This window comes from Dipodomys spectabilis, unplaced genomic scaffold (genome assembly GCF_019054845.1).
Source record: "Dipodomys spectabilis isolate Male_0828 unplaced genomic scaffold, ASM1905484v1 ptg000210l, whole genome shotgun sequence".
NCBI lineage: Eukaryota > Metazoa > Chordata > Mammalia > Rodentia > Heteromyidae > Dipodomys > Dipodomys spectabilis.
Genome location: NW_024870887.1, coordinates 1,720,522 through 1,738,422, shown reverse-complemented (window position 1 = coordinate 1,738,422; position 17,901 = coordinate 1,720,522). Strand labels below are relative to the sequence as shown.

The following is a 17,901-nucleotide window of genomic DNA, read 5'->3' as shown; positions in this document are numbered from 1 at the left end:
GCTTCTGACTTCTCAAAGTAAAATCATAATAAGAAGAAGAATACAAATTCTTGTATCTTTTCCAGAAACTTTCAAGCTTCATTGTTTTTGTAATCTTAACAGTGAGCTAAATCAGTATTGTTTTGCTTTCACTATTGTGCCATTGTGTTCATATGTTTTCTCCTATTCTCTTTTGTGAGATGGATCCTGACTTCACAGAGATGTTAAAATGGAAACAAATAGGTACCTTAGAATTGATGGAATGTGGGTAGAAAACTCAGGTGTGCCAAGCTGGGAATGTGGCTTAGTGGTAGAGTGCTTGTCTAGCATACATGAAGGCTGGGTTTGATTCTTCAGTACCACCTATGCAGAAAAAGCCAGAAGTGGCATTGTGGTTCAAGTGGTAGAGTGCTAGCCTTGAGCAAAAGAAACTCAGGGACAGTGCCCAGGCCCTGAATTCAATCCTAGGACTGGCCAAAACAAAAAAAAACAACAATTCAGGTGTGAAAAAAATCATGATTGGAACCAGGCATTGGAGGCTCACGCCTGTAATCCTAGCTACTCAAGAGGCTGAGATCTGAGGATCATGGTTCAAAGCCAGCCTGGGCAGGAAAGTCCTTGAGACTCTTATTTCCAATAAACTATTAGAAAACCGGAAGTGGCACTGTGGCTCAAGCAGTAAAGTGCTCACCTTGAGCTGAAGTGCTCAGGGACAGCGCCTAGGCAAAGGGTTCAAGCCCCACAACCGACAAAAAAAAAAAATCATGATCAGATGATTAGAGACTAGGTTAATCTAAACATATAGGTATAAAACAACTGTAGGAATAGGGATTTCAGATCAGAAAGTCAATGCTATAAACTTGGACAGGGAGTGAGGATAAATAAAACAGGAAGCAATAGAGGGACATTGAGAGCAGGTGCTGAGACCCTCAAGTTCCATAGTAAGGAGTCATGTCATAATGTCAAAACCCAAAACATGTTACTAAGAAGGCATAATGACTCTACTGTTTATTTACTGTTAATATTCTCTACTCATAAACTTTGAAGGGTGTTTTAGGAAATCATTTCTTGTGCTGAGGAAACATTAACGTTTAAAGTGTAGTAATTTCCTCTCAGTTCATTTAGTCTCTTTTTCTTTTAAATTCAATTAAAAAGTAAAGTTCAGGGCTGGGAAGGTGGCTCAGTGGTAGAGCGCTTGCCTTGCATGCATGAGGCCCTGGGTTCGATTCCTCAGCACCACATAAACAAGAAGAAAAAAGCCGGAAGTGGCGCTGTGGCTCAAGTGGTAGAGCGCTAGCCTTGAGCTGAAGAGCTGAGGGACAGCGCCCAGGCCCAGAGTTCAGGCCCCATGACCGGACCAAAAAAAAAAAAAAGTAAAGTTCAGGTTAGTTATAATAGTATAATCCCACTTTTATAAGACTATGTCTATCAGTCTTATCTATGCATAGAAAATAGTCTATAGCTATATTTATATTAATGAAGGTTGTAGGTGGTAGGATTTGGGATAACTTAAATGTTCATCTTTTAAATATTTGTGGTTTTCCTTAAGGTTTTAATTATTCATTAAGTGTTTTTCAATTTTCTCAGAAAAAAACTAGGAAGGAACATTCCATGATACTAATAGTTGTTCATTCTTTTGGAATTGTTATTGTTTGCCCTTTGGTTCTCTTATTTTCCAATTTGTTTCAGAAAAGCAAACAAATTGACTATTGCTCTTTTTCTAATGACAATCACAAGAGAATTAGACCAGTACTATTAACATATATATGTATTCTTCTATTGTATGGTAACCAAATATAACCAGTGATGATTAAGATATCTTAGTGGGACTGGGGGCATGACTGAAATGGTAGAGCACTTGTCTAGCAAGCTTGAAACCCTGAAATCATTCCCCAGTATTGGGGAAAAAATAAAAATTATCCTAGTAAATTGAAACTTTTTTTTTTTTTTTGGTCGGTCGTGGGGCTTGAACTCTGGGCTTGGGCGCTGTCCCTCAGCTCTTCAGCTCAAGGCGAGCACTCTACCACTTGAGCCACAGCACCATTTCCAGTTTTCTAGTGGTTTATTGGAGATAAGAGTCTCGCAGGCTTTGAATCGTGATCCTCAGATCTCAGTCTCCTGAGTAGCTAGGATTACAGGTATGAGCCACCGGGCACCCGGCTTTTTCTTCTCCTTTATCTTATTCCTGATTATCCTGAATAAATTTTTCTTAATACCATAGTAGTAGCCACAGTTGATTGGTTCAGGATTGTGGACTGAATTATCTTGAAGTCATGACGGTATTTGCTCCAGGTCAGCTCAGTGTTCACAAAGCATGGCAGCAGGGCAGTCTGCCGGTTGCTGGCTCCTGTGGTAAAGATTATCTGGACTCAGAAGGAGGCATAGAGAAAGCCTCTTTGAAATTTCACACACAGATCCTTCTCAAATTCATAACTGACAGAAACGGAAACCGTGGTGCTGGGAAGGTGGCTCAGTGGTAGAGCGCTTGCCTTGCATGCTTGAGGCCCTGGGTTCGATTCCTCAGCACCACATAAGCAAAAAACAAAAAAGCCGGAAGTGGCACTATGGCTCAAGTGGTAGAGCGCTAGCCTTGAGCTGAAGAGCTGAGGGACAGCGCCCAGGCCCAGAGTTCAGGCCCCACGACCGGACCCAAAAAAAAAAAAAAAAGAAATGGAAACCGTGACCTCCTTTGGGATTGTTTCTGTTTGAACATTTCAGAGTACAAGTCAGAGATAGAGAAATCAAAGTCAACATCTTTGATATGGCTGGCCATCCCTTCTTCTATGAGGTAAGGAAACCTTCTATTCAGTATTGTCAGTGTTTGGGAACACCAGGGAAAGTGATTTTGAGAGTTACTTAAAACAACCAATATTGGAATTGTGTGTGAAATTAATCATGTTTGTGGCTTGCCTTCTGAGATTTAACTTGATAGGAACCCATTAGTCTTTTATGTTATCCTTAAATAGGGATAGGAAATGTAATTGGTGTGTGTGTGTGTGTGTGTGTGTGTGTGTGTGTGTGTGTGTGTGTGTGTTCAAGTCTTGGGCTTGAACTTAGGGCCTAGGAGCTGATTCTGAACTATTTTGCTCAAGGTTAGTGCTCACTTGAACCACAGCTCCACTTTGGGCTTTTTGATGATTAATTGGAGATAAGTGTCTCATGGACTTGCCTACCTGGGCTGGCTTTGAACTGTGATTTTCAGATCTCAGCCTCCTAATTAGCTAAGATTACAGGCATGAGTCACTGGTCCTGAGGTTTTAACCCAGGACACCACACTTTCCCGCCAGGCCCTTTAGCCATTGGCCTAACCTTTTGGCTTTGAACAGAGATCTTCAGATCTCAGCCTCTTGAGTAGCATAGGATTACACTATGAGCCACCAGTGCCAGGCCAGGTTGCCATTTCTGATAGAACATTGAGAATCATCAGACAATGGGCACAGGACAGAAGGAAGGCAGTGCCGATACACATAGCTTTTTAGACACCATACTAAGTGCTTTGCCTTCATTATTTCACTTAGTTCTCATACTAACTGAAGCAAGTAGTATTGTCCTCATTATACTGATGAGAATACTGAGACACAGAAAATTAAATGACTAGTCTAGGATCATGAAGCCAGTAAGTGTGAACCCATGTCTGTCTGTCTCCAAAGCCTGTGTTCCTTGCTATCCCATTATGCCAAGGCTCTGAATTTGGAGTTTTGAAAGTTGTTATACAAACCCTTCCTCCATCAAACTCCCTGGAGCTCTTTATAGCATCCTGGAAGAAGCCAGCATAAGGATTTAATATCTCAATGGCTGTACCAACTGTGGATATTTGTGTCATTTTTACCTTAAAATTTTTTAATTGTTTATCTTTGTAAAAAGAGCTTGGCATGATGGTATTCCTTTAAGGTCTATGAACAGTTAGCTAGTGATTGCCTCTGGCCGTGGAGTTGGAGGTGGAGAGGGCTGAAGCAAGATGCCCTGGCTTTCTGCTATGAGACTTTGTGTACTAGGAGATTTTGCATGTGTGTGCCAGTACTTGAACTTTAATTTAGTTTTTTTATGTTACTTTGATTTTTGTAAAAAACAAAAAACCTCTAAAAAACAGTAAATATGGAGATTTAAGTACTGAGTACACGAAAGAATATACTTGCTGAGTTAATGACTGGAAGATACATTCTTATGAAATTGGAGAACCTCATCTTATGCATCTGTCCTTCCATCTGAAGGTGCGCAATGAATTCTACAAGGACACACAGGGCGTGATTCTGGTCTATGACGTTGGGCAGAAAGACTCCTTCGATGCCCTTGATGCATGGCTGGCAGAAATGAAGCAGGAGCTTGGGCCTCATGGAAATATGGACAATATTATATTTGTGGTGTGTGCCAACAAGGTAACCACTCAGCTTCCTAGGGAAAAGGGACAGCTCAGCCCTAAGGTTTTTTATTCTTTGACATAGAATCACCCACCTTTCAGTAAGACATGCCTGTAAGCCTGGCACCAGTGGTTCATGCCTATAATCCTAGCTATTCAGGAGATTGAGATCTGATTGTGGTTTGAAGCCAGCCCCAGCAGAAAAGTCCCCATGAGACTCTTATCTCAAATAAACTACCCAAAAAAAGCTGGAAGTGGCGCTGTGGCTCAAATGGTAGAGCCCTAGCCTTGAGCACAAAGAGGCTCAGGGACAGTGCCCAGGCCCCAGGACTGAAGGAAAAAAAAAAAAAAAAGGAATGTCTGAAGACAAAACCAAAACAACCAGAAAAGTACCATCAAACTTTTTATTTTGTTTTATTTTTCTAGTATTCTACTTAAGGACACAGGTTGAGGACTGAGCAGAAGCTCTAGAGCCTGATAATCAAACCCTGACCTGCTGGGAGAAAGAGCATGCAGGATATGTAGACCATGGAAAGGTGCAGAAAGTAGACAGCAGCTCCCTGGGTGTGGCAGGTCATGAAGCCCCTTTCACAAAGGTAGTAGCTGCTCTACCAAGGGAGGAAGTAGGATGTATGATAGAAAATCAGACAAAAATCAGTTACAGTCAGTTTTATTATTCTTTTTGGTTCTTTTGGTTTGGTAGAGCTCATTAAAAATGTTTTGCTTTGCATTATTTACCATAGCTAAGATGCCCCTCAGTAGATGAATGGATCAAGAATATGTGATATATATTCTAGATATATATATATAATGGAATTCTATGCCTCCATCAGAAAGAATGACATCGCCCCTTTTGTTAGGAAATGGAAAGACTGGGAAACCAGACCCAAAGAAACATAGGTCCCATGGTTTCCCTTATTTGCTAGTATATGTTTGGGATAAGTAGAAAAGGTCAAATGCTATGTACATATGACCAGATAAGATGTTGTTAAGCGAAATGAACCCCAAGATAGGGACACAAGTGGTTTTTTTCTTCTTGCTATTGTTTCTAATGTATTTGTAACGTACCATGTGATTTTTTTTTTGTTTGTTTTTTTGTATGTTCTTCCCCCATGGTATAACCCCTGTTTTCACTGTATTTGATGTTGGTACCCTGCATCTTGTATATACACTTTTCTAATTTGGTGAGGGGAAGGGAAAAAACAAAATGCTTAAATAGGGATACAGGTTGGCCCATTGTAACAATAAGATGCACAAGACACTATGTTGAAAAATGAACTTTACAATTTAGGTGGGGAGGGTCGGGGAGAGGGGGTGTAGTCATGGAGGTGGGAGAGAGAGAAGAGATGGTAGGGGAAAAACAAAGGAGAAGTAATAATGCTTGATAGGAAATATGCTCATTACCTTGTTCATGTAACTGTAACCCCTGTGTCCAATTTTTTTTTGTCCATTGTTTTTTGTCGTGCGCTCTACTGCTTGAGCCACAGCACCACTTATGGTTTTCTAGTGGTTTATTGGAGATAAGAGTCTCACGGACTTTCCTGCCCGGGCTGGCTTTGAACCATGATTCTCAGATCTCTGCCTCCTGAGTATCTAGGGTTACAGGTGTGAGCCACTGGTGCCCGGCTTTGTACAGTATTTTTACAATAAAAAATTATTAAAAAATGTTTTGCTTTGCTGGGCACCAGTGGCTCACGCCTGTAATCCTAGCTACTCAGGAGGCTAAGATCTGAGGATCACGGTTCAAAGCCAGCCCGGGCAGGAAAGTCCGTGAGACTCTTATCTCCAATAAATTACCAGAAAACCGGAAGTGGCACTGTGGCTCAAGTGGTTGAGTGCTCGCCTTGAGCTGAAATGCTGAGAGACAGCGCCCAGGCCCAGAGTTCAAGCCCCATGACCAACAACAACAACAAAAAAAATGTTTTGCTTTGCATGGTGCCAGTAGCTTATGCCTATAATCCTAGCTACTCAGGAGGCTGGGCCCTGAGGATTGCAGTTCAAAACCAGCCTTGGCAGGAAAGTCTGAGACTCTTACCACCAATTAACTACCAAAAAAAATGAAAATGGCACTGTGACTAAGTTGTAGTACACTAGCCTTGAACACAAAAATTCAGAGACAGTGCCAGAGACCTGAGTTCAAACGCCAGGACCAGCACACACAAAAAAGCTTTGTTTTTGATTTGTTTTGCATCAGTAGAGGATTGACAAGGCCTCCTCTGGCCTATTCTAATGGGATATCAGGAATCCTCTCTGTCACTGACTTTATTTCAGATCGACTGCACGAAGCATCGCTGCATTGATGAAAGTGAAGGGCGTCTCTGGGCTGAAAGTAAAGGGTTTCTGTATTTTGAAACTTCAGCACAAACTGGAGAAGGTATCAATGAGATGTTTCAGGTAAATGAACATTTTGCTATTTTACAGTTTGAATCAAGATCAGTAGTACCAATTTTTTAGCAAAGTAGTAATAGTTTTTCATTAGAACAAATTCTTTTCAAAGAAGCTATAGATAGATTGATATAATTATTTAGAGAAAGAGAGATAAGATAGTGAGAAGGTTGTGTGTGTATGTGATATCTGCATGCAGTCTATTACAGATCAGACCTTGCTGATAATCAGAATACTGGGACTTATTCAAAATATAGATTTCTAGGTTCCAGACCTATTGGAAGTTGAAAGTTGTAATGAAACCTAGGAATCGATATTTTGGAAAAGCTCTCCAGGTGATTCTGAGGTCCATCAAGTCTACAAGTTAGTGTATTACTTAAAGTGAAACAGAAGATTTTTTTCAAGATGGTCAATGCAGAATCTAGCCAACCGCATAAAAATGAGGTCAGCAGGGAAGCAATCAACCTGAATAGTTGGTCATTGTTTTTCTTTTTTTCTTTTTTCCTGGTGCTAGGGTTTGAACTCAGGATTTCATGCTTGCTCAATTGGTACTCTACAATTTGAGTCATACCTTTAGCCTGTTTTTTTTTTTTGCTGGTTATTTTGGAAACAGAATCTCTCAAACTTTTCTGATGAGGCTGGCTTTGAATTGCCAATTCTGGATCTTTGACTTCTGATTAAGATTACATGAGCCTCTGGTACCCAGTGATGGTTATGGGTTTTTGACTTTTTTTTTTTTTGGTTGGTTGTGGGGCTTGAACTCAGGGCCTGGGCACTATCCCTAGGCTCTTTTGCTCAAGGCTAGCGATCAGACACACAGTGTCACTTACGGTTTTCTGGTGGTTAAATGGAGATAAGCACTTTCCTGCCCAAGCTGGCTTTGAACCGTGATCTTCAGATCTCAGCTTCTTTAGCTAGGATTACAAGTGTGAGCCACCAGCAGCCAGCTGATGGTCACTCTTTAAAACCTGCTAACTTTGAATAACTTTAAGTGAAGGAGGCTTTTTAAAACATAAAGTTATAAAGTCAACTCTTAATTATAGGTATGTTTGTGAGAGATGGTATGAATAATTTTTCTTAGGACTATAGCTGATAGTTCGGCTATTTCTAACATTTCCAGTAATATAGCTATTACTATAACGAGTTGTTCTCAATTATTGATTCTACCACTTGAGCAACAGCCCACTTCCAGTTTTCTGGTGGTTAATTGGAAATAAGAGTCTCAGGATGTTCCTGCCCTGGGCTGGCTTTGAACTGCAATCCTCAGATCTCAGCCTACTGAGTAGCTAGGATTACAGGTGTGAGCCATCAGCACCCAGCAGTATTGTATCTTTTATGCTGCGTTTCCTCTTAGAAGATATTGTCCCTCCTACTATCAGACAGGCTTCATTTTTGGCTGACAGGCTGAACTCTATTTCAGGGTCAGGGTTGATATTCATTTGCTATGCTTTCTATTTGTTTGAATACATAGACCTATTTGAGTTTACAGGTCTATGTGTGCAGTAATGATTCTCAACTGTTCAATGGTATTTTGCAATTCTGAAGATGCTTTATATTTTATCTCTTTTGAGACTTACAAAGTGTGGCAAATAATTCACTTTTTATACATGAGAACATCTACTAAGTGACTTGTCTAAGGAGAGTAAGTAATAACTGTTAGAGATTAAATTTCTTTTTTATTCTGTTTTATGTTATTGTTATAATTATACATTACTGATGGGGAGTGTCATAATAATTAGATATATATACAATCTGTTATGATCAAATCAGGGTAATTAGCATCTCCACAAATTAAATTTTATTCTCATTGGCCTCCATTGTGTCTCATAAGTTGAACCTGTTCACAATCTTAGTCTTCATAAATATTATATTTTTACCCCTTCTGGCTGCTTTGAATAATTTATCTTTTTGGGGGGTAAAGAGTATTCTAGTACCAGGGCCCAAAGTCAAGGCCTTATACTCTTGCTTAGCTTTTTTAAGCAAGGCCGTGCTTCTGCCTCTTGAGCCACACCTCCACTTTCAGCTTTTTGCAGGTTAATTGGAAATAAGAGCCTTACCAACTTTGCTTGGACTAGGATTACAAGCATGAGCACCTGGCACACTAATTTACCTTTAACTTTAGTTGTTAGCAATTATACCATGATGTACCAAGGGGTAGTTCTCATCACATTTATTCCCTTTGGGATTTGTTGATTTTCAAAGGTTGATAGCTAGATGGTTTTCATCAAAATTGGGAAGGTTTTATTTTACTTTATTTTTGCTTTTTTTTTTTTTTTTCTTGATGCCGGTATTGAGGTTTTGAGCCACACCTTCATTTCTGGCTTCTTGCTGGTTAACTGGAGATTTGCTTGCTAGGACTGGCTCTGAACTATCTCAGCCTCCTCAGTAGCTAGGTTTTTATGCTGGCGTTTTCTCTTTTTTAGATCAAAAATTAAGTGGCCTTATTTTCGTTTGTTTTTTTCTTTCCAGTTACACTTATACTAGATCATTGATTTTGTTCCACAGTTCCTAAGGCTATGCTTCTTTCAACAATCTGATGTTAAACCCATTGAATGAATTTTTAATTTAGTTCTTTGCAGTTCTAGAATTTGCATTTGGTTCTTTTGCATAATTCCTAATTCTCTGCTAAGATTCTCTGTGCACTCATTCATAGTGCATTCTTAATCCACATGTGGTGGTTCCCAGCTATATTCAAGCTACTTGGAAGCCTAGGATTGGCAGGCTAATCTGGGTAGAAATTCATTAAGACTCCCTTCTCAGCTGATAGCTGGATGTGGTGGAACATATCTATTCTAGCTTCATGAGGAAGCATAAAATAGGAGGACTGCACTCAGACCCTGTTCCAGGCAAAAAGTGAGACCTTTCTCAAAATAAGCAAACAAAAAAGGATTGAATGTTTGGCTCAGTGTTAGAATGCCTGTCTAGTGAACTGAGGCCTTGAGTTCAAGCCCCAGTAGCACTAACAAACAAAACACACACACACACACACACACACACACACACACACACACACACACACACACACACACACACACACACGCACACACACACACACACACATTTTCAAGCCATATTTGATGGCAATGTCTATAATCCTGGCTCTTGGGAGGCTGAGACAGGAGGATCAAGAGTTTGTAGCCATGCTAAGTGTGGGTAGCTCATGCCTGTAATGCTGGATACTCAGGAGGATGAGATCTGAGGATTGTGGTTCAAAGCCAGACGGGGCAGTTCTCATCTCCAGTTAACCACCAAAAAGCCAGAAGTAGAGCTGAGGCTCAAGTGGTGGAACACCAGCCTTGAGCTGTGTTCTACCACTTGAAGAAAAAAAAAAAAAAAAAGCTCAGGGACAGTGCCAGGCCCTAAATTCAAATCCTAGCACATACATACAAAAGAAGTTCTGAGTGCTGGTGGCTCATGCTTGTAATTCTAACTACATGGGAGGCTGATATTAGGAAGATCATGGTTTTAGGCCAACTGTAGGCTGAAAGTCCACTGGATTTCATCTCCATGGAAGAAGCTGAGTGTGGTAGTGTAAAGCTGTGATCTTATCTATGACAGGAAGCCTGAAAGGGGCAGATTACAGTCCAGCTACACACTTGGAAAGGAAGCCTAGGCAGGAAAGTCTGTGGGACTCTTTACTCTGAAGTGGAGCTGTGGCTCAAGTGGTAGAGCACCAGCCTTGAGTGGAAAAGCTAAGGGACAGTACCTAAGCCAGATATTTAAATAGTATAAAAGAAAAAAAATCTTGCAAAGTACACATTTGCTTTATTTGTGACTTTGCAGTGTTAGTGAAGTACGTGAAAATCATTAAGTTGACACTTGAAAGGCATTCCTATTTTGGCAGAATCAGTTTTTCTGTGTTTTCTTCTTGCAGACCTTTTATGTGTCCATAGTTGACTTATGTGAAAATGGTGGGAAGCGTCCAACTACAAACAGCAGTGCTAGTTTCACCAAAGAACAAGCAGACACAATTCGCAGAATTCGCAATAGCAAAGATAGCTGGGACATGCTGGGAGTCAAACCCGGGGCATCAAGGTAAGCATGGCTCCGGGGTACTCAGTGCCGAGCTCTGATAGGCATGCTCCCCCTTCCACCTGGCTAGAAAAATGAAGGTATGTGGACATGGATTACATAACATCTGCCATGCTAAGAAGACCTCAGAGCCAGTGTAACCATGAGAAACTTACAAAAGAGAATTCTCAAATCAACAGGGAGAAAGAGTATCAGCAATCAACTCATTCAGAAATTTCATAGGTGGGGCCGGGCGCTGGTGGCTCACGCCTGTAATCCTAGCTACTCAGGAGGCTGAGATCTGAGGATCGAGGTTCAAAGCCAGCCCGGGCAGGAGAGACCGTGAGACTCCTATCTCCAATAAACCACCAGAAAACCGGAAGTGGCGCTGTAGCTCAAGTGGTAGAGCACTCGCCTTGAGCTGAAGAGCTGAGGGACAATGCCCAGGCCCAGAGTTCAAGCCCCACAACCGACAAAAAAAAAAAAGAAATTTCATAGGTGGGAAAATTGGGGTTCTTTGAGATTAAGCATGTTCTAGACGCCTAGGAGTTAATAATAGCATCTGCCTATCTCTGACCTGGCTTTTTCAAGAGCTCTAGTAGTTCCTCATCTGTGAGTGTATTTATGTTATTTGTTTCCTTCCTTCCCTCTTCTCTTCTCTTCCCCCCCCCCCCCCCCCCCGCTTTCTCTTTATCTCTATTTCTTTGTTTGGTACTAGTTTCACCAGGTAGATGACCTACCACTTGATCCACACCCTAGCTCTGATGTTAAATATCAAGAATCCATCTCAAGAAAAAGAATTAGGAAGAGAAGTCTAGTTGCTCTTCTTCATTGTTTGTGCAGTATAACTGCTGATGGTGTACTGTTACTACCTTTACCTCATGTGTTACAAGCAATCAGGGTCTGATTTTCCACCATCATTCTTGAAGGGACTTGTGAAGGGACTCATATTATCTCATGTCTAAAATGCAGAGCTTATTGGTGTCTTTTAAATGACCTTTAAGACCTCCATAGTCTCACTCTAAATCCTTCCATGTCATTTCCAAAGGATAGAAGCTGTAATATTAGAAATCTTTTTTTGGCCAGTTGTCTACTTATTAGTGAACTTAGCATAGTATTGATTAGTAAAAATAAAATGCTGGTATCCATGATGAATATAAATATATACTTCTAGGTGGCTCGTGCCTGTGATATAGCTACTTGAAGGGAAAGCCTGGGAGGATCTTAGTTTGATCTCATCCCAGGCAAAAAGTTATTGAGACCCAATCTCAACAACAAAAAAGCTGAGCATGGTGGTGCCTGCAGTCCCAGCTACACAGGAAGTGTAAGTTGGAAGATTAAGGTCCAAGGCTAGCCCAGGAAAAAAAAAAAAAAGCATAAGACCTTATCTAAAGCAAAAGGGAGTCAGGTTATAGCGCAAGTTATAGAGGGCCTACCTAACAATGAGGCTGAGTTCAGCCCTACTACTTTAAAACAAAACCAACCAAATAACTGCACTGAAATAAATTAAACAAAACATCTCTTACTTTTGCTTAACAGGGTCTGTCAAAATAATACAAAGCACATTTGGGGAAAATCTTAAAACGCTTTTGTTTTCTTAGGTTGCAGAGAATTTTGATATTTGTTTGGTGCCAACCTATATACTGTTCTTGACTTTAAAAGAATCTTCCTTAGAGTTGATATATTGGGGTGGACCTGAATCAGCCTCATTTCTCCAAAAATTCCCCTTGAGAGTCTCTCCATGACTTAGATCTCTTGACAAGCACTCTCCACCCAGAGGCCAACCATCACACTGAGCAGGTGGATTCAGAGCACAGTGGCTCCTGGCTCTGCCCAGGACTTCCTTCAGGAAGAAAGCAGGGATCAGATAGCTGCCTGGAGGGGAGAAATGCAAACATTGGCCCTTCAATGTCTTTAAGAGAAAAGGTGCTGGGTGCTCACACCTGTAATCCTAACTGCTCAGGAGGCTGAGATCTGAGGATCGTGGTTTAAAATCAGCCCTGGCAGGAAAGTCCATGAGAAACTTACCTCCAATTAACCACCAGAAAACCAGAAGTGGCACTGTGGCTCAAAGTGATAAGAGTACTAGCCTTGAGCAAAAAAAGCTTAGGGACAGCACCCAGGAGTTCAAGCTCCACAACTGACAGAAGAAGGGGGGGGGGGGGGGGGGGGGGGAAAGGAGAGAGAAAAGAGAAAAAAATGAAAAAGATGACATTCAAAGTTAAAACAAGAAAATTCAGAGGGAATTTTTCTCTAAGAGAAAGAGACTTAGCATGTATGCCTAAGACACAAGTGTCCAGGTTGACACATGAAACTCCATTACCTCCAGGGTGTCAGAGAGTATCTCCCTGATTTGGAGATGGAGATTAGAAACTGCTGTTAGAAATTCAAAAGAAAGGCCAGAACACTTGGCCACAGCACCATGGCCAGTTGTGTGGGATAGGTGGGTCCTGGTTACTTTCCAAAGAGGAGTGGGAAATAAAACTGGCAGAGGTGGAACTTAATCTGACCCCAGTAGTGCTGGGTACTTCGAACCAGCTAGTATCCTGACTGCTGAGGGTGCTGGAGAGCTGGATGGGTCGGTCCCAGCATCTCCAGGTTGTCCCCAGCAGGCTCTGCTCCTCCTCAGGACCTGGAAGTCTGCTCAGTCCCTTCTTCATCTTTTCTATTTGATGGAGAACTTTCTGTGCAGATTCAAACCACAGACTTGTGGGTCTTAGCCGCCTGAGTAGTTAGGATTATGGGTGTGAGCCATGATACGCAGTTCTGTTCTCCCTCCTTTGAGAAACAGAGTTCCCAGTGCCAGCTTGCCATGAAGTACCCCTGATGTTATGATCCAGGCCTATCCTTGAGTGTCCCCTCTTCCCTAGCCAGCTGGGTTCCTTTGGGACTATCCCATGTGAGCCCGCACTCTGCCTCCGTCCGTTCTCTCTCTGGCACTCTTGAGTTCCCAATTTATACTAATCCCAAGCCCCAACTTTCAGAATGCTTCAGGGAGTAGGGGCTCCTTGGTACCCCAGGCTATCATCCTCCAGCCAGCAAAGGCTTGCTCAGCAACCCCACGTGCCTAATGCTATAGTTTTACCGTTTCCTCTGAGTTTGTGTACGTTCTGTATTAGATTCTTTTACTTACACATTGCCTCTTATTTATTAGGTTGTTGGGGTTCTTTTGTTTTGTTTTAGTTTTTTTTAGATCTACCTTTGAGAAGGTAAATAATTGGGATATGCTTATAACAAAAGATACAGTATATGTGGAAACAGCTGAAAGGCAGTTCTTGGACCGACCCATTACTAAAGCCTGGCTGCTTTCCACAGGGAGGAAGTCAATAAGGCCTACCGGAAGCTTGCTGTGCTGCTCCACCCTGACAAATGCACGGCTCCTGGGAGTGAAGATGCCTTCAAAGCAGTTGTGAATGCCCGGACAGCCCTCCTGAAAAACATCAAATAGGAGACAGAGGGAGACAGCGTTTAGTGCAGACAGACCCCTCTAGTTGAAAAGCCTGCATGGAGTTTTCCTTCATGAAATCTCTCTGCTCTGTTCTCTCCTGTGCCGTCATTTGTAGCTCGGTAATGCAGGTGCCTTTTACCATCTTGCAGGCATTTACAACAAAGGATCTGCCTTTGCGTGAGGTGAAGAGAAGCCCGCGTCCTATGCACTGCACTCCCTTTCCTATTATCAGAGTTGGGTTTTCTCATCTGTTTGTAAGCTTTGTAATGGGATTGCCCTTTAGACACAGGCTTGAGAAAGTCCATGAGGTTACTGGAGGGAGACAAGAGACAGTGTGAATTTCACGCTTTTACTTTTTAATTCATCATCAGAGAAAAAAGTGGAGGGAGAGAAAACAAAAACAAGCAGACAACTTTCAAGCCCCCAGAAGGCTTGGTTAAAAACAAGTTGTTTCATTATCAATGAAATGAGTTCCTTTGGTGATATTTTAATTATCATTCTATAATTAGCTTAGTGTGGTGGCACATTTGTATAATACCAGCACTAAGGAGCCTGAAACAGAAAGATTGAGAGGTCTAAGCCTTCCTGGGCTACTAGAGTCCCTGTCTGAAAAAAAAAAAAAAAGTAAAAGGCATCTATAGTGAGCTCTGGGCACCCCTGTGGAACTATGTGGAATAGAGTGACAATTCTGATTGACATTCACTGTGTTTCCTTCGGCAGCCACCAGGGGGAGAGAGAAGCCAGTGCTAAGAGAAGAGTGGGAGGCAGGCTTAGATGTGGGAACACTACTGGGGCTTACCCGTCCCACCATCTGAGGCCTTTGCATGCTGTAGAAATGGTTGCTGGGAGCAGCTGGGAGCCCTGTGCACTGGAATGAGACGCAGGCTCCATGACAGAAGCACTTGCAGGGTACGCTGGAGACTGCACATGGCCAAACATAGGCACATACCCAGAGGGGAAGACCAGCTAAGAGCAGGTGTGTTTGTAGGAGAGGCAGTGTCCTCACAAGCCTCTGTCAGGCTTCCACACCTCTTCTTCCCTCTCTTTGTCTTTCTATACTCACATCTGCCTCAGCCTCCTCTCTTCCCCCCTGCCAGCCTTGCCCTGGGCTTGGTTGGCCAGAAACAAGTTGATCCTTTGGGGACAGTGGGGCAAATCTAAGCCCTGTATGGGACAGAATACTTCTAATTTCTGCTTGGGCTACAAATTTCTAAATAGCAAAAATCCTAAGCTACAGATTATAAAAACTAATTTCCCATGGAGAATCTGTTCCGTGGCACAGTATCATAGGGAGTGGAGAAGAGGCATAGTGTAGAGGAGGTCTTCTCTCCAGTGCTTGGGGAACCTGCCTGTGGCCTGACTCATTATGGCATCACTCTCATTATATCACATTTTTAGCTGCAGCCACCTGTGCCAGTTGGAGCTTTGAAGTAGAGCAAATGTTACTATTCTGTGAGTTTTAACCGCTTTCCCATCCCATATTGATTGCCAAATAGCATAACTTTAGTAGCTAAGTACCATCCAAGCTACTTCACTTTTCTGGGTTTTTCACTTCCCTGAAAGCAGCCTCACTTTGTGTGTCAGAAACAGAGCATTGTTCCCCAATATCAGTTTCCTCTGAGTGATCATCAAAAATGCTTAATTTTCTTTTTTAAGGAGTTGAGATCTGATGGATTACTTCTTGTGAGATTTTATTCTGGCCATTAAAGTAGCTTTTGGGACTACAAGACCCCTACTGAAATTCTTTTGGTCTAAGTTTTGCTTAAGGCCTTTCTCCTGTCTAAAATACTCTAGCTTCAGGTTTCTCTTGTAACAGAATGAAGGAGTCTTTGAATGAGTAATTGTACTTAGGCTGTCTGCCCAAATTGCCTGGACAGCTCTCTGAGGGCATGGCCCTGCGTAAGGAATTAAACACTCAGTCACCTCATTCAGTGTCCTTTCTCAGATGAGTGATTAGAGCAGAAAGAATTCTCTAGAGCTGCATTCATACATTCACAGTCGTTTTTTCAGATGTAGCCTGGGCTTAGGTTTCAGGACTGGGTTTTCAACAAACTTCATTATTAACATTCAGAATGGCCATATGCTACTTTATGTACTTAATAGGAATAAAATAGGGAAGTGCTAAGGTTGTAGAATTTTTCAGATGTCAGTACCCCAGCCTCAGAACGTTAAGATGTAACAGAGAATGATTTGCAATGAGAAGTATTTTTAGTACAAACTTCATGCCAAACGTTTACAGATCTCATGCATTAATTTAAGTGCTTGGAGCAGATGTATACTTCGTAGTTGAACCTTATTAAAGTGTCTTCATGCAGTTAAGATTTCAAAACACATTGGTGAGAGTCACAACTAGCAGAATAATTTTCAAAAAGAATAAAAAGTTTGAACAGCTATAATTAAAGAAAAGCCATGTCTTCCACATCTGAGTCACCACGAAAAAACACTTCTTAAACTTGTGAGAAATCCCTGGAGGCATTTGGGATTGTCTCCCATCAGCCTACTTAAGCACTTTAAGGACTTCTCCCATTTGTTCCCCAGCTTCCATCTCTTGTGCCTCCTCCTTCTCAACTGTCAATATTTCTTTCACTTCAGCACTGTCTTTTATTTCTTCATGTAAATGTGCTTACAGTTTTAGTAGCCTGTTAGTTTAAAGTATAGACTTGCTACTCAGCAGTGCTAAGATCACTGTACTTGTGAAGATTGCACACCAGTCTAAGTCTTACATTTACCTCAGGAAACTTATTCTAATGGTAAGTATTTGAATTCACAAGTGTATTGAATTCTCACGTGGTAAATATTTCTTTATGCCTAGAAAGTAGCACCTCATTCATGATTAGTTAAATGAGCCATAGATAAGGCAGTTAGATGCCTGGAATGTCTCCTCAGAGCTGTGACAGTCACCAGAGGGAGGGAGAGATTTCCAGCTCAGGTTAGAGCTGTGTGCAGATTGCCTTGTGATAGTGACAGTACTGCCCCTCTAACTGTAAACTCAGTAGGCTTAGAAAGGCTCCTCATTTGTCCCTGCACCCCTGGAACTTGCCTGAGTCTGCCACTGCTTTTTGTAGAACTTGAGGTAATGAATTTAGCTGCTTGGCAGAGTACAGAGCAGTTCCTGTCTCTCATACTTGGTATTGAGCACAATTTTAAGACAGTCAGTGCTGTCTGGACATTGATATTTTCCATTATCCATTCCTACAAAAGAAAGAAGCTTGTGATGTGGATAAAAAGTGAGATTATATCTAATAAGCAGTGCAATATTAAGCTGTACAGTGCCATGAAGGCCCTTGGTGAGGGGCTTTTGCTGGGACCTTGACCTTTTGGGTTAGCTGTTTGCCCTGGATGCCCCCTGGGCATTCTTGCCCTCTGACTGTGAATGCAGAGTCTTTGCTCCTGAAAGGTAATGCCCATATTTGCTTTCTGGTGAACTAACTGAAGCTGTTAAATCTATGTTTATGTCTTGTATACAGAGTGCCATACGTATTTAAGTTGTGTATTTTTATAAAGTAAAGCCAAATATCAAACCCTGGTCTGTGGGCTGTATTTGTTGAGACCCTGGTCTCCAGTGAAAAACACACTAGAAGCACGTCCAGTTCCTTGCCAGCTGGGGCCTCCAGCAGGACATCTTGCTCATGCTTCCGCAGGGCTAAAGGAAGGAAATTATATTGCTGTTTTGGATATTTTTTTTAAGTTGTGACGAAAGCATTGGATACCTTTAAAAAAA

At 41.8% G+C, this 17,901-nt stretch overlaps 1 protein-coding gene across 1 annotated transcript in view; it reads left to right on the top strand.

The window, feature by feature from the left end:
* Window positions 1–17,701, top strand: part of Dnajc27 (DnaJ heat shock protein family (Hsp40) member C27) — a 28,343-nt gene extending 10,642 nt beyond the window's left edge. The window contains exons 3-7 of the mRNA XM_042696656.1: window positions 2,698–2,767; window positions 4,191–4,355; window positions 6,608–6,730; window positions 10,596–10,756; window positions 14,048–17,701. Coding sequence (XP_042552590.1) covers window positions 2,698–2,767; window positions 4,191–4,355; window positions 6,608–6,730; window positions 10,596–10,756; window positions 14,048–14,180 — 652 coding nt within the window. The 3' untranslated portion in view covers window positions 14,181–17,701. The remainder of the gene's footprint in view (window positions 1–2,697; window positions 2,768–4,190; window positions 4,356–6,607; window positions 6,731–10,595; window positions 10,757–14,047) is intronic.
* The last annotated feature ends 200 nt before the right edge of the window (window positions 17,702–17,901 follow it).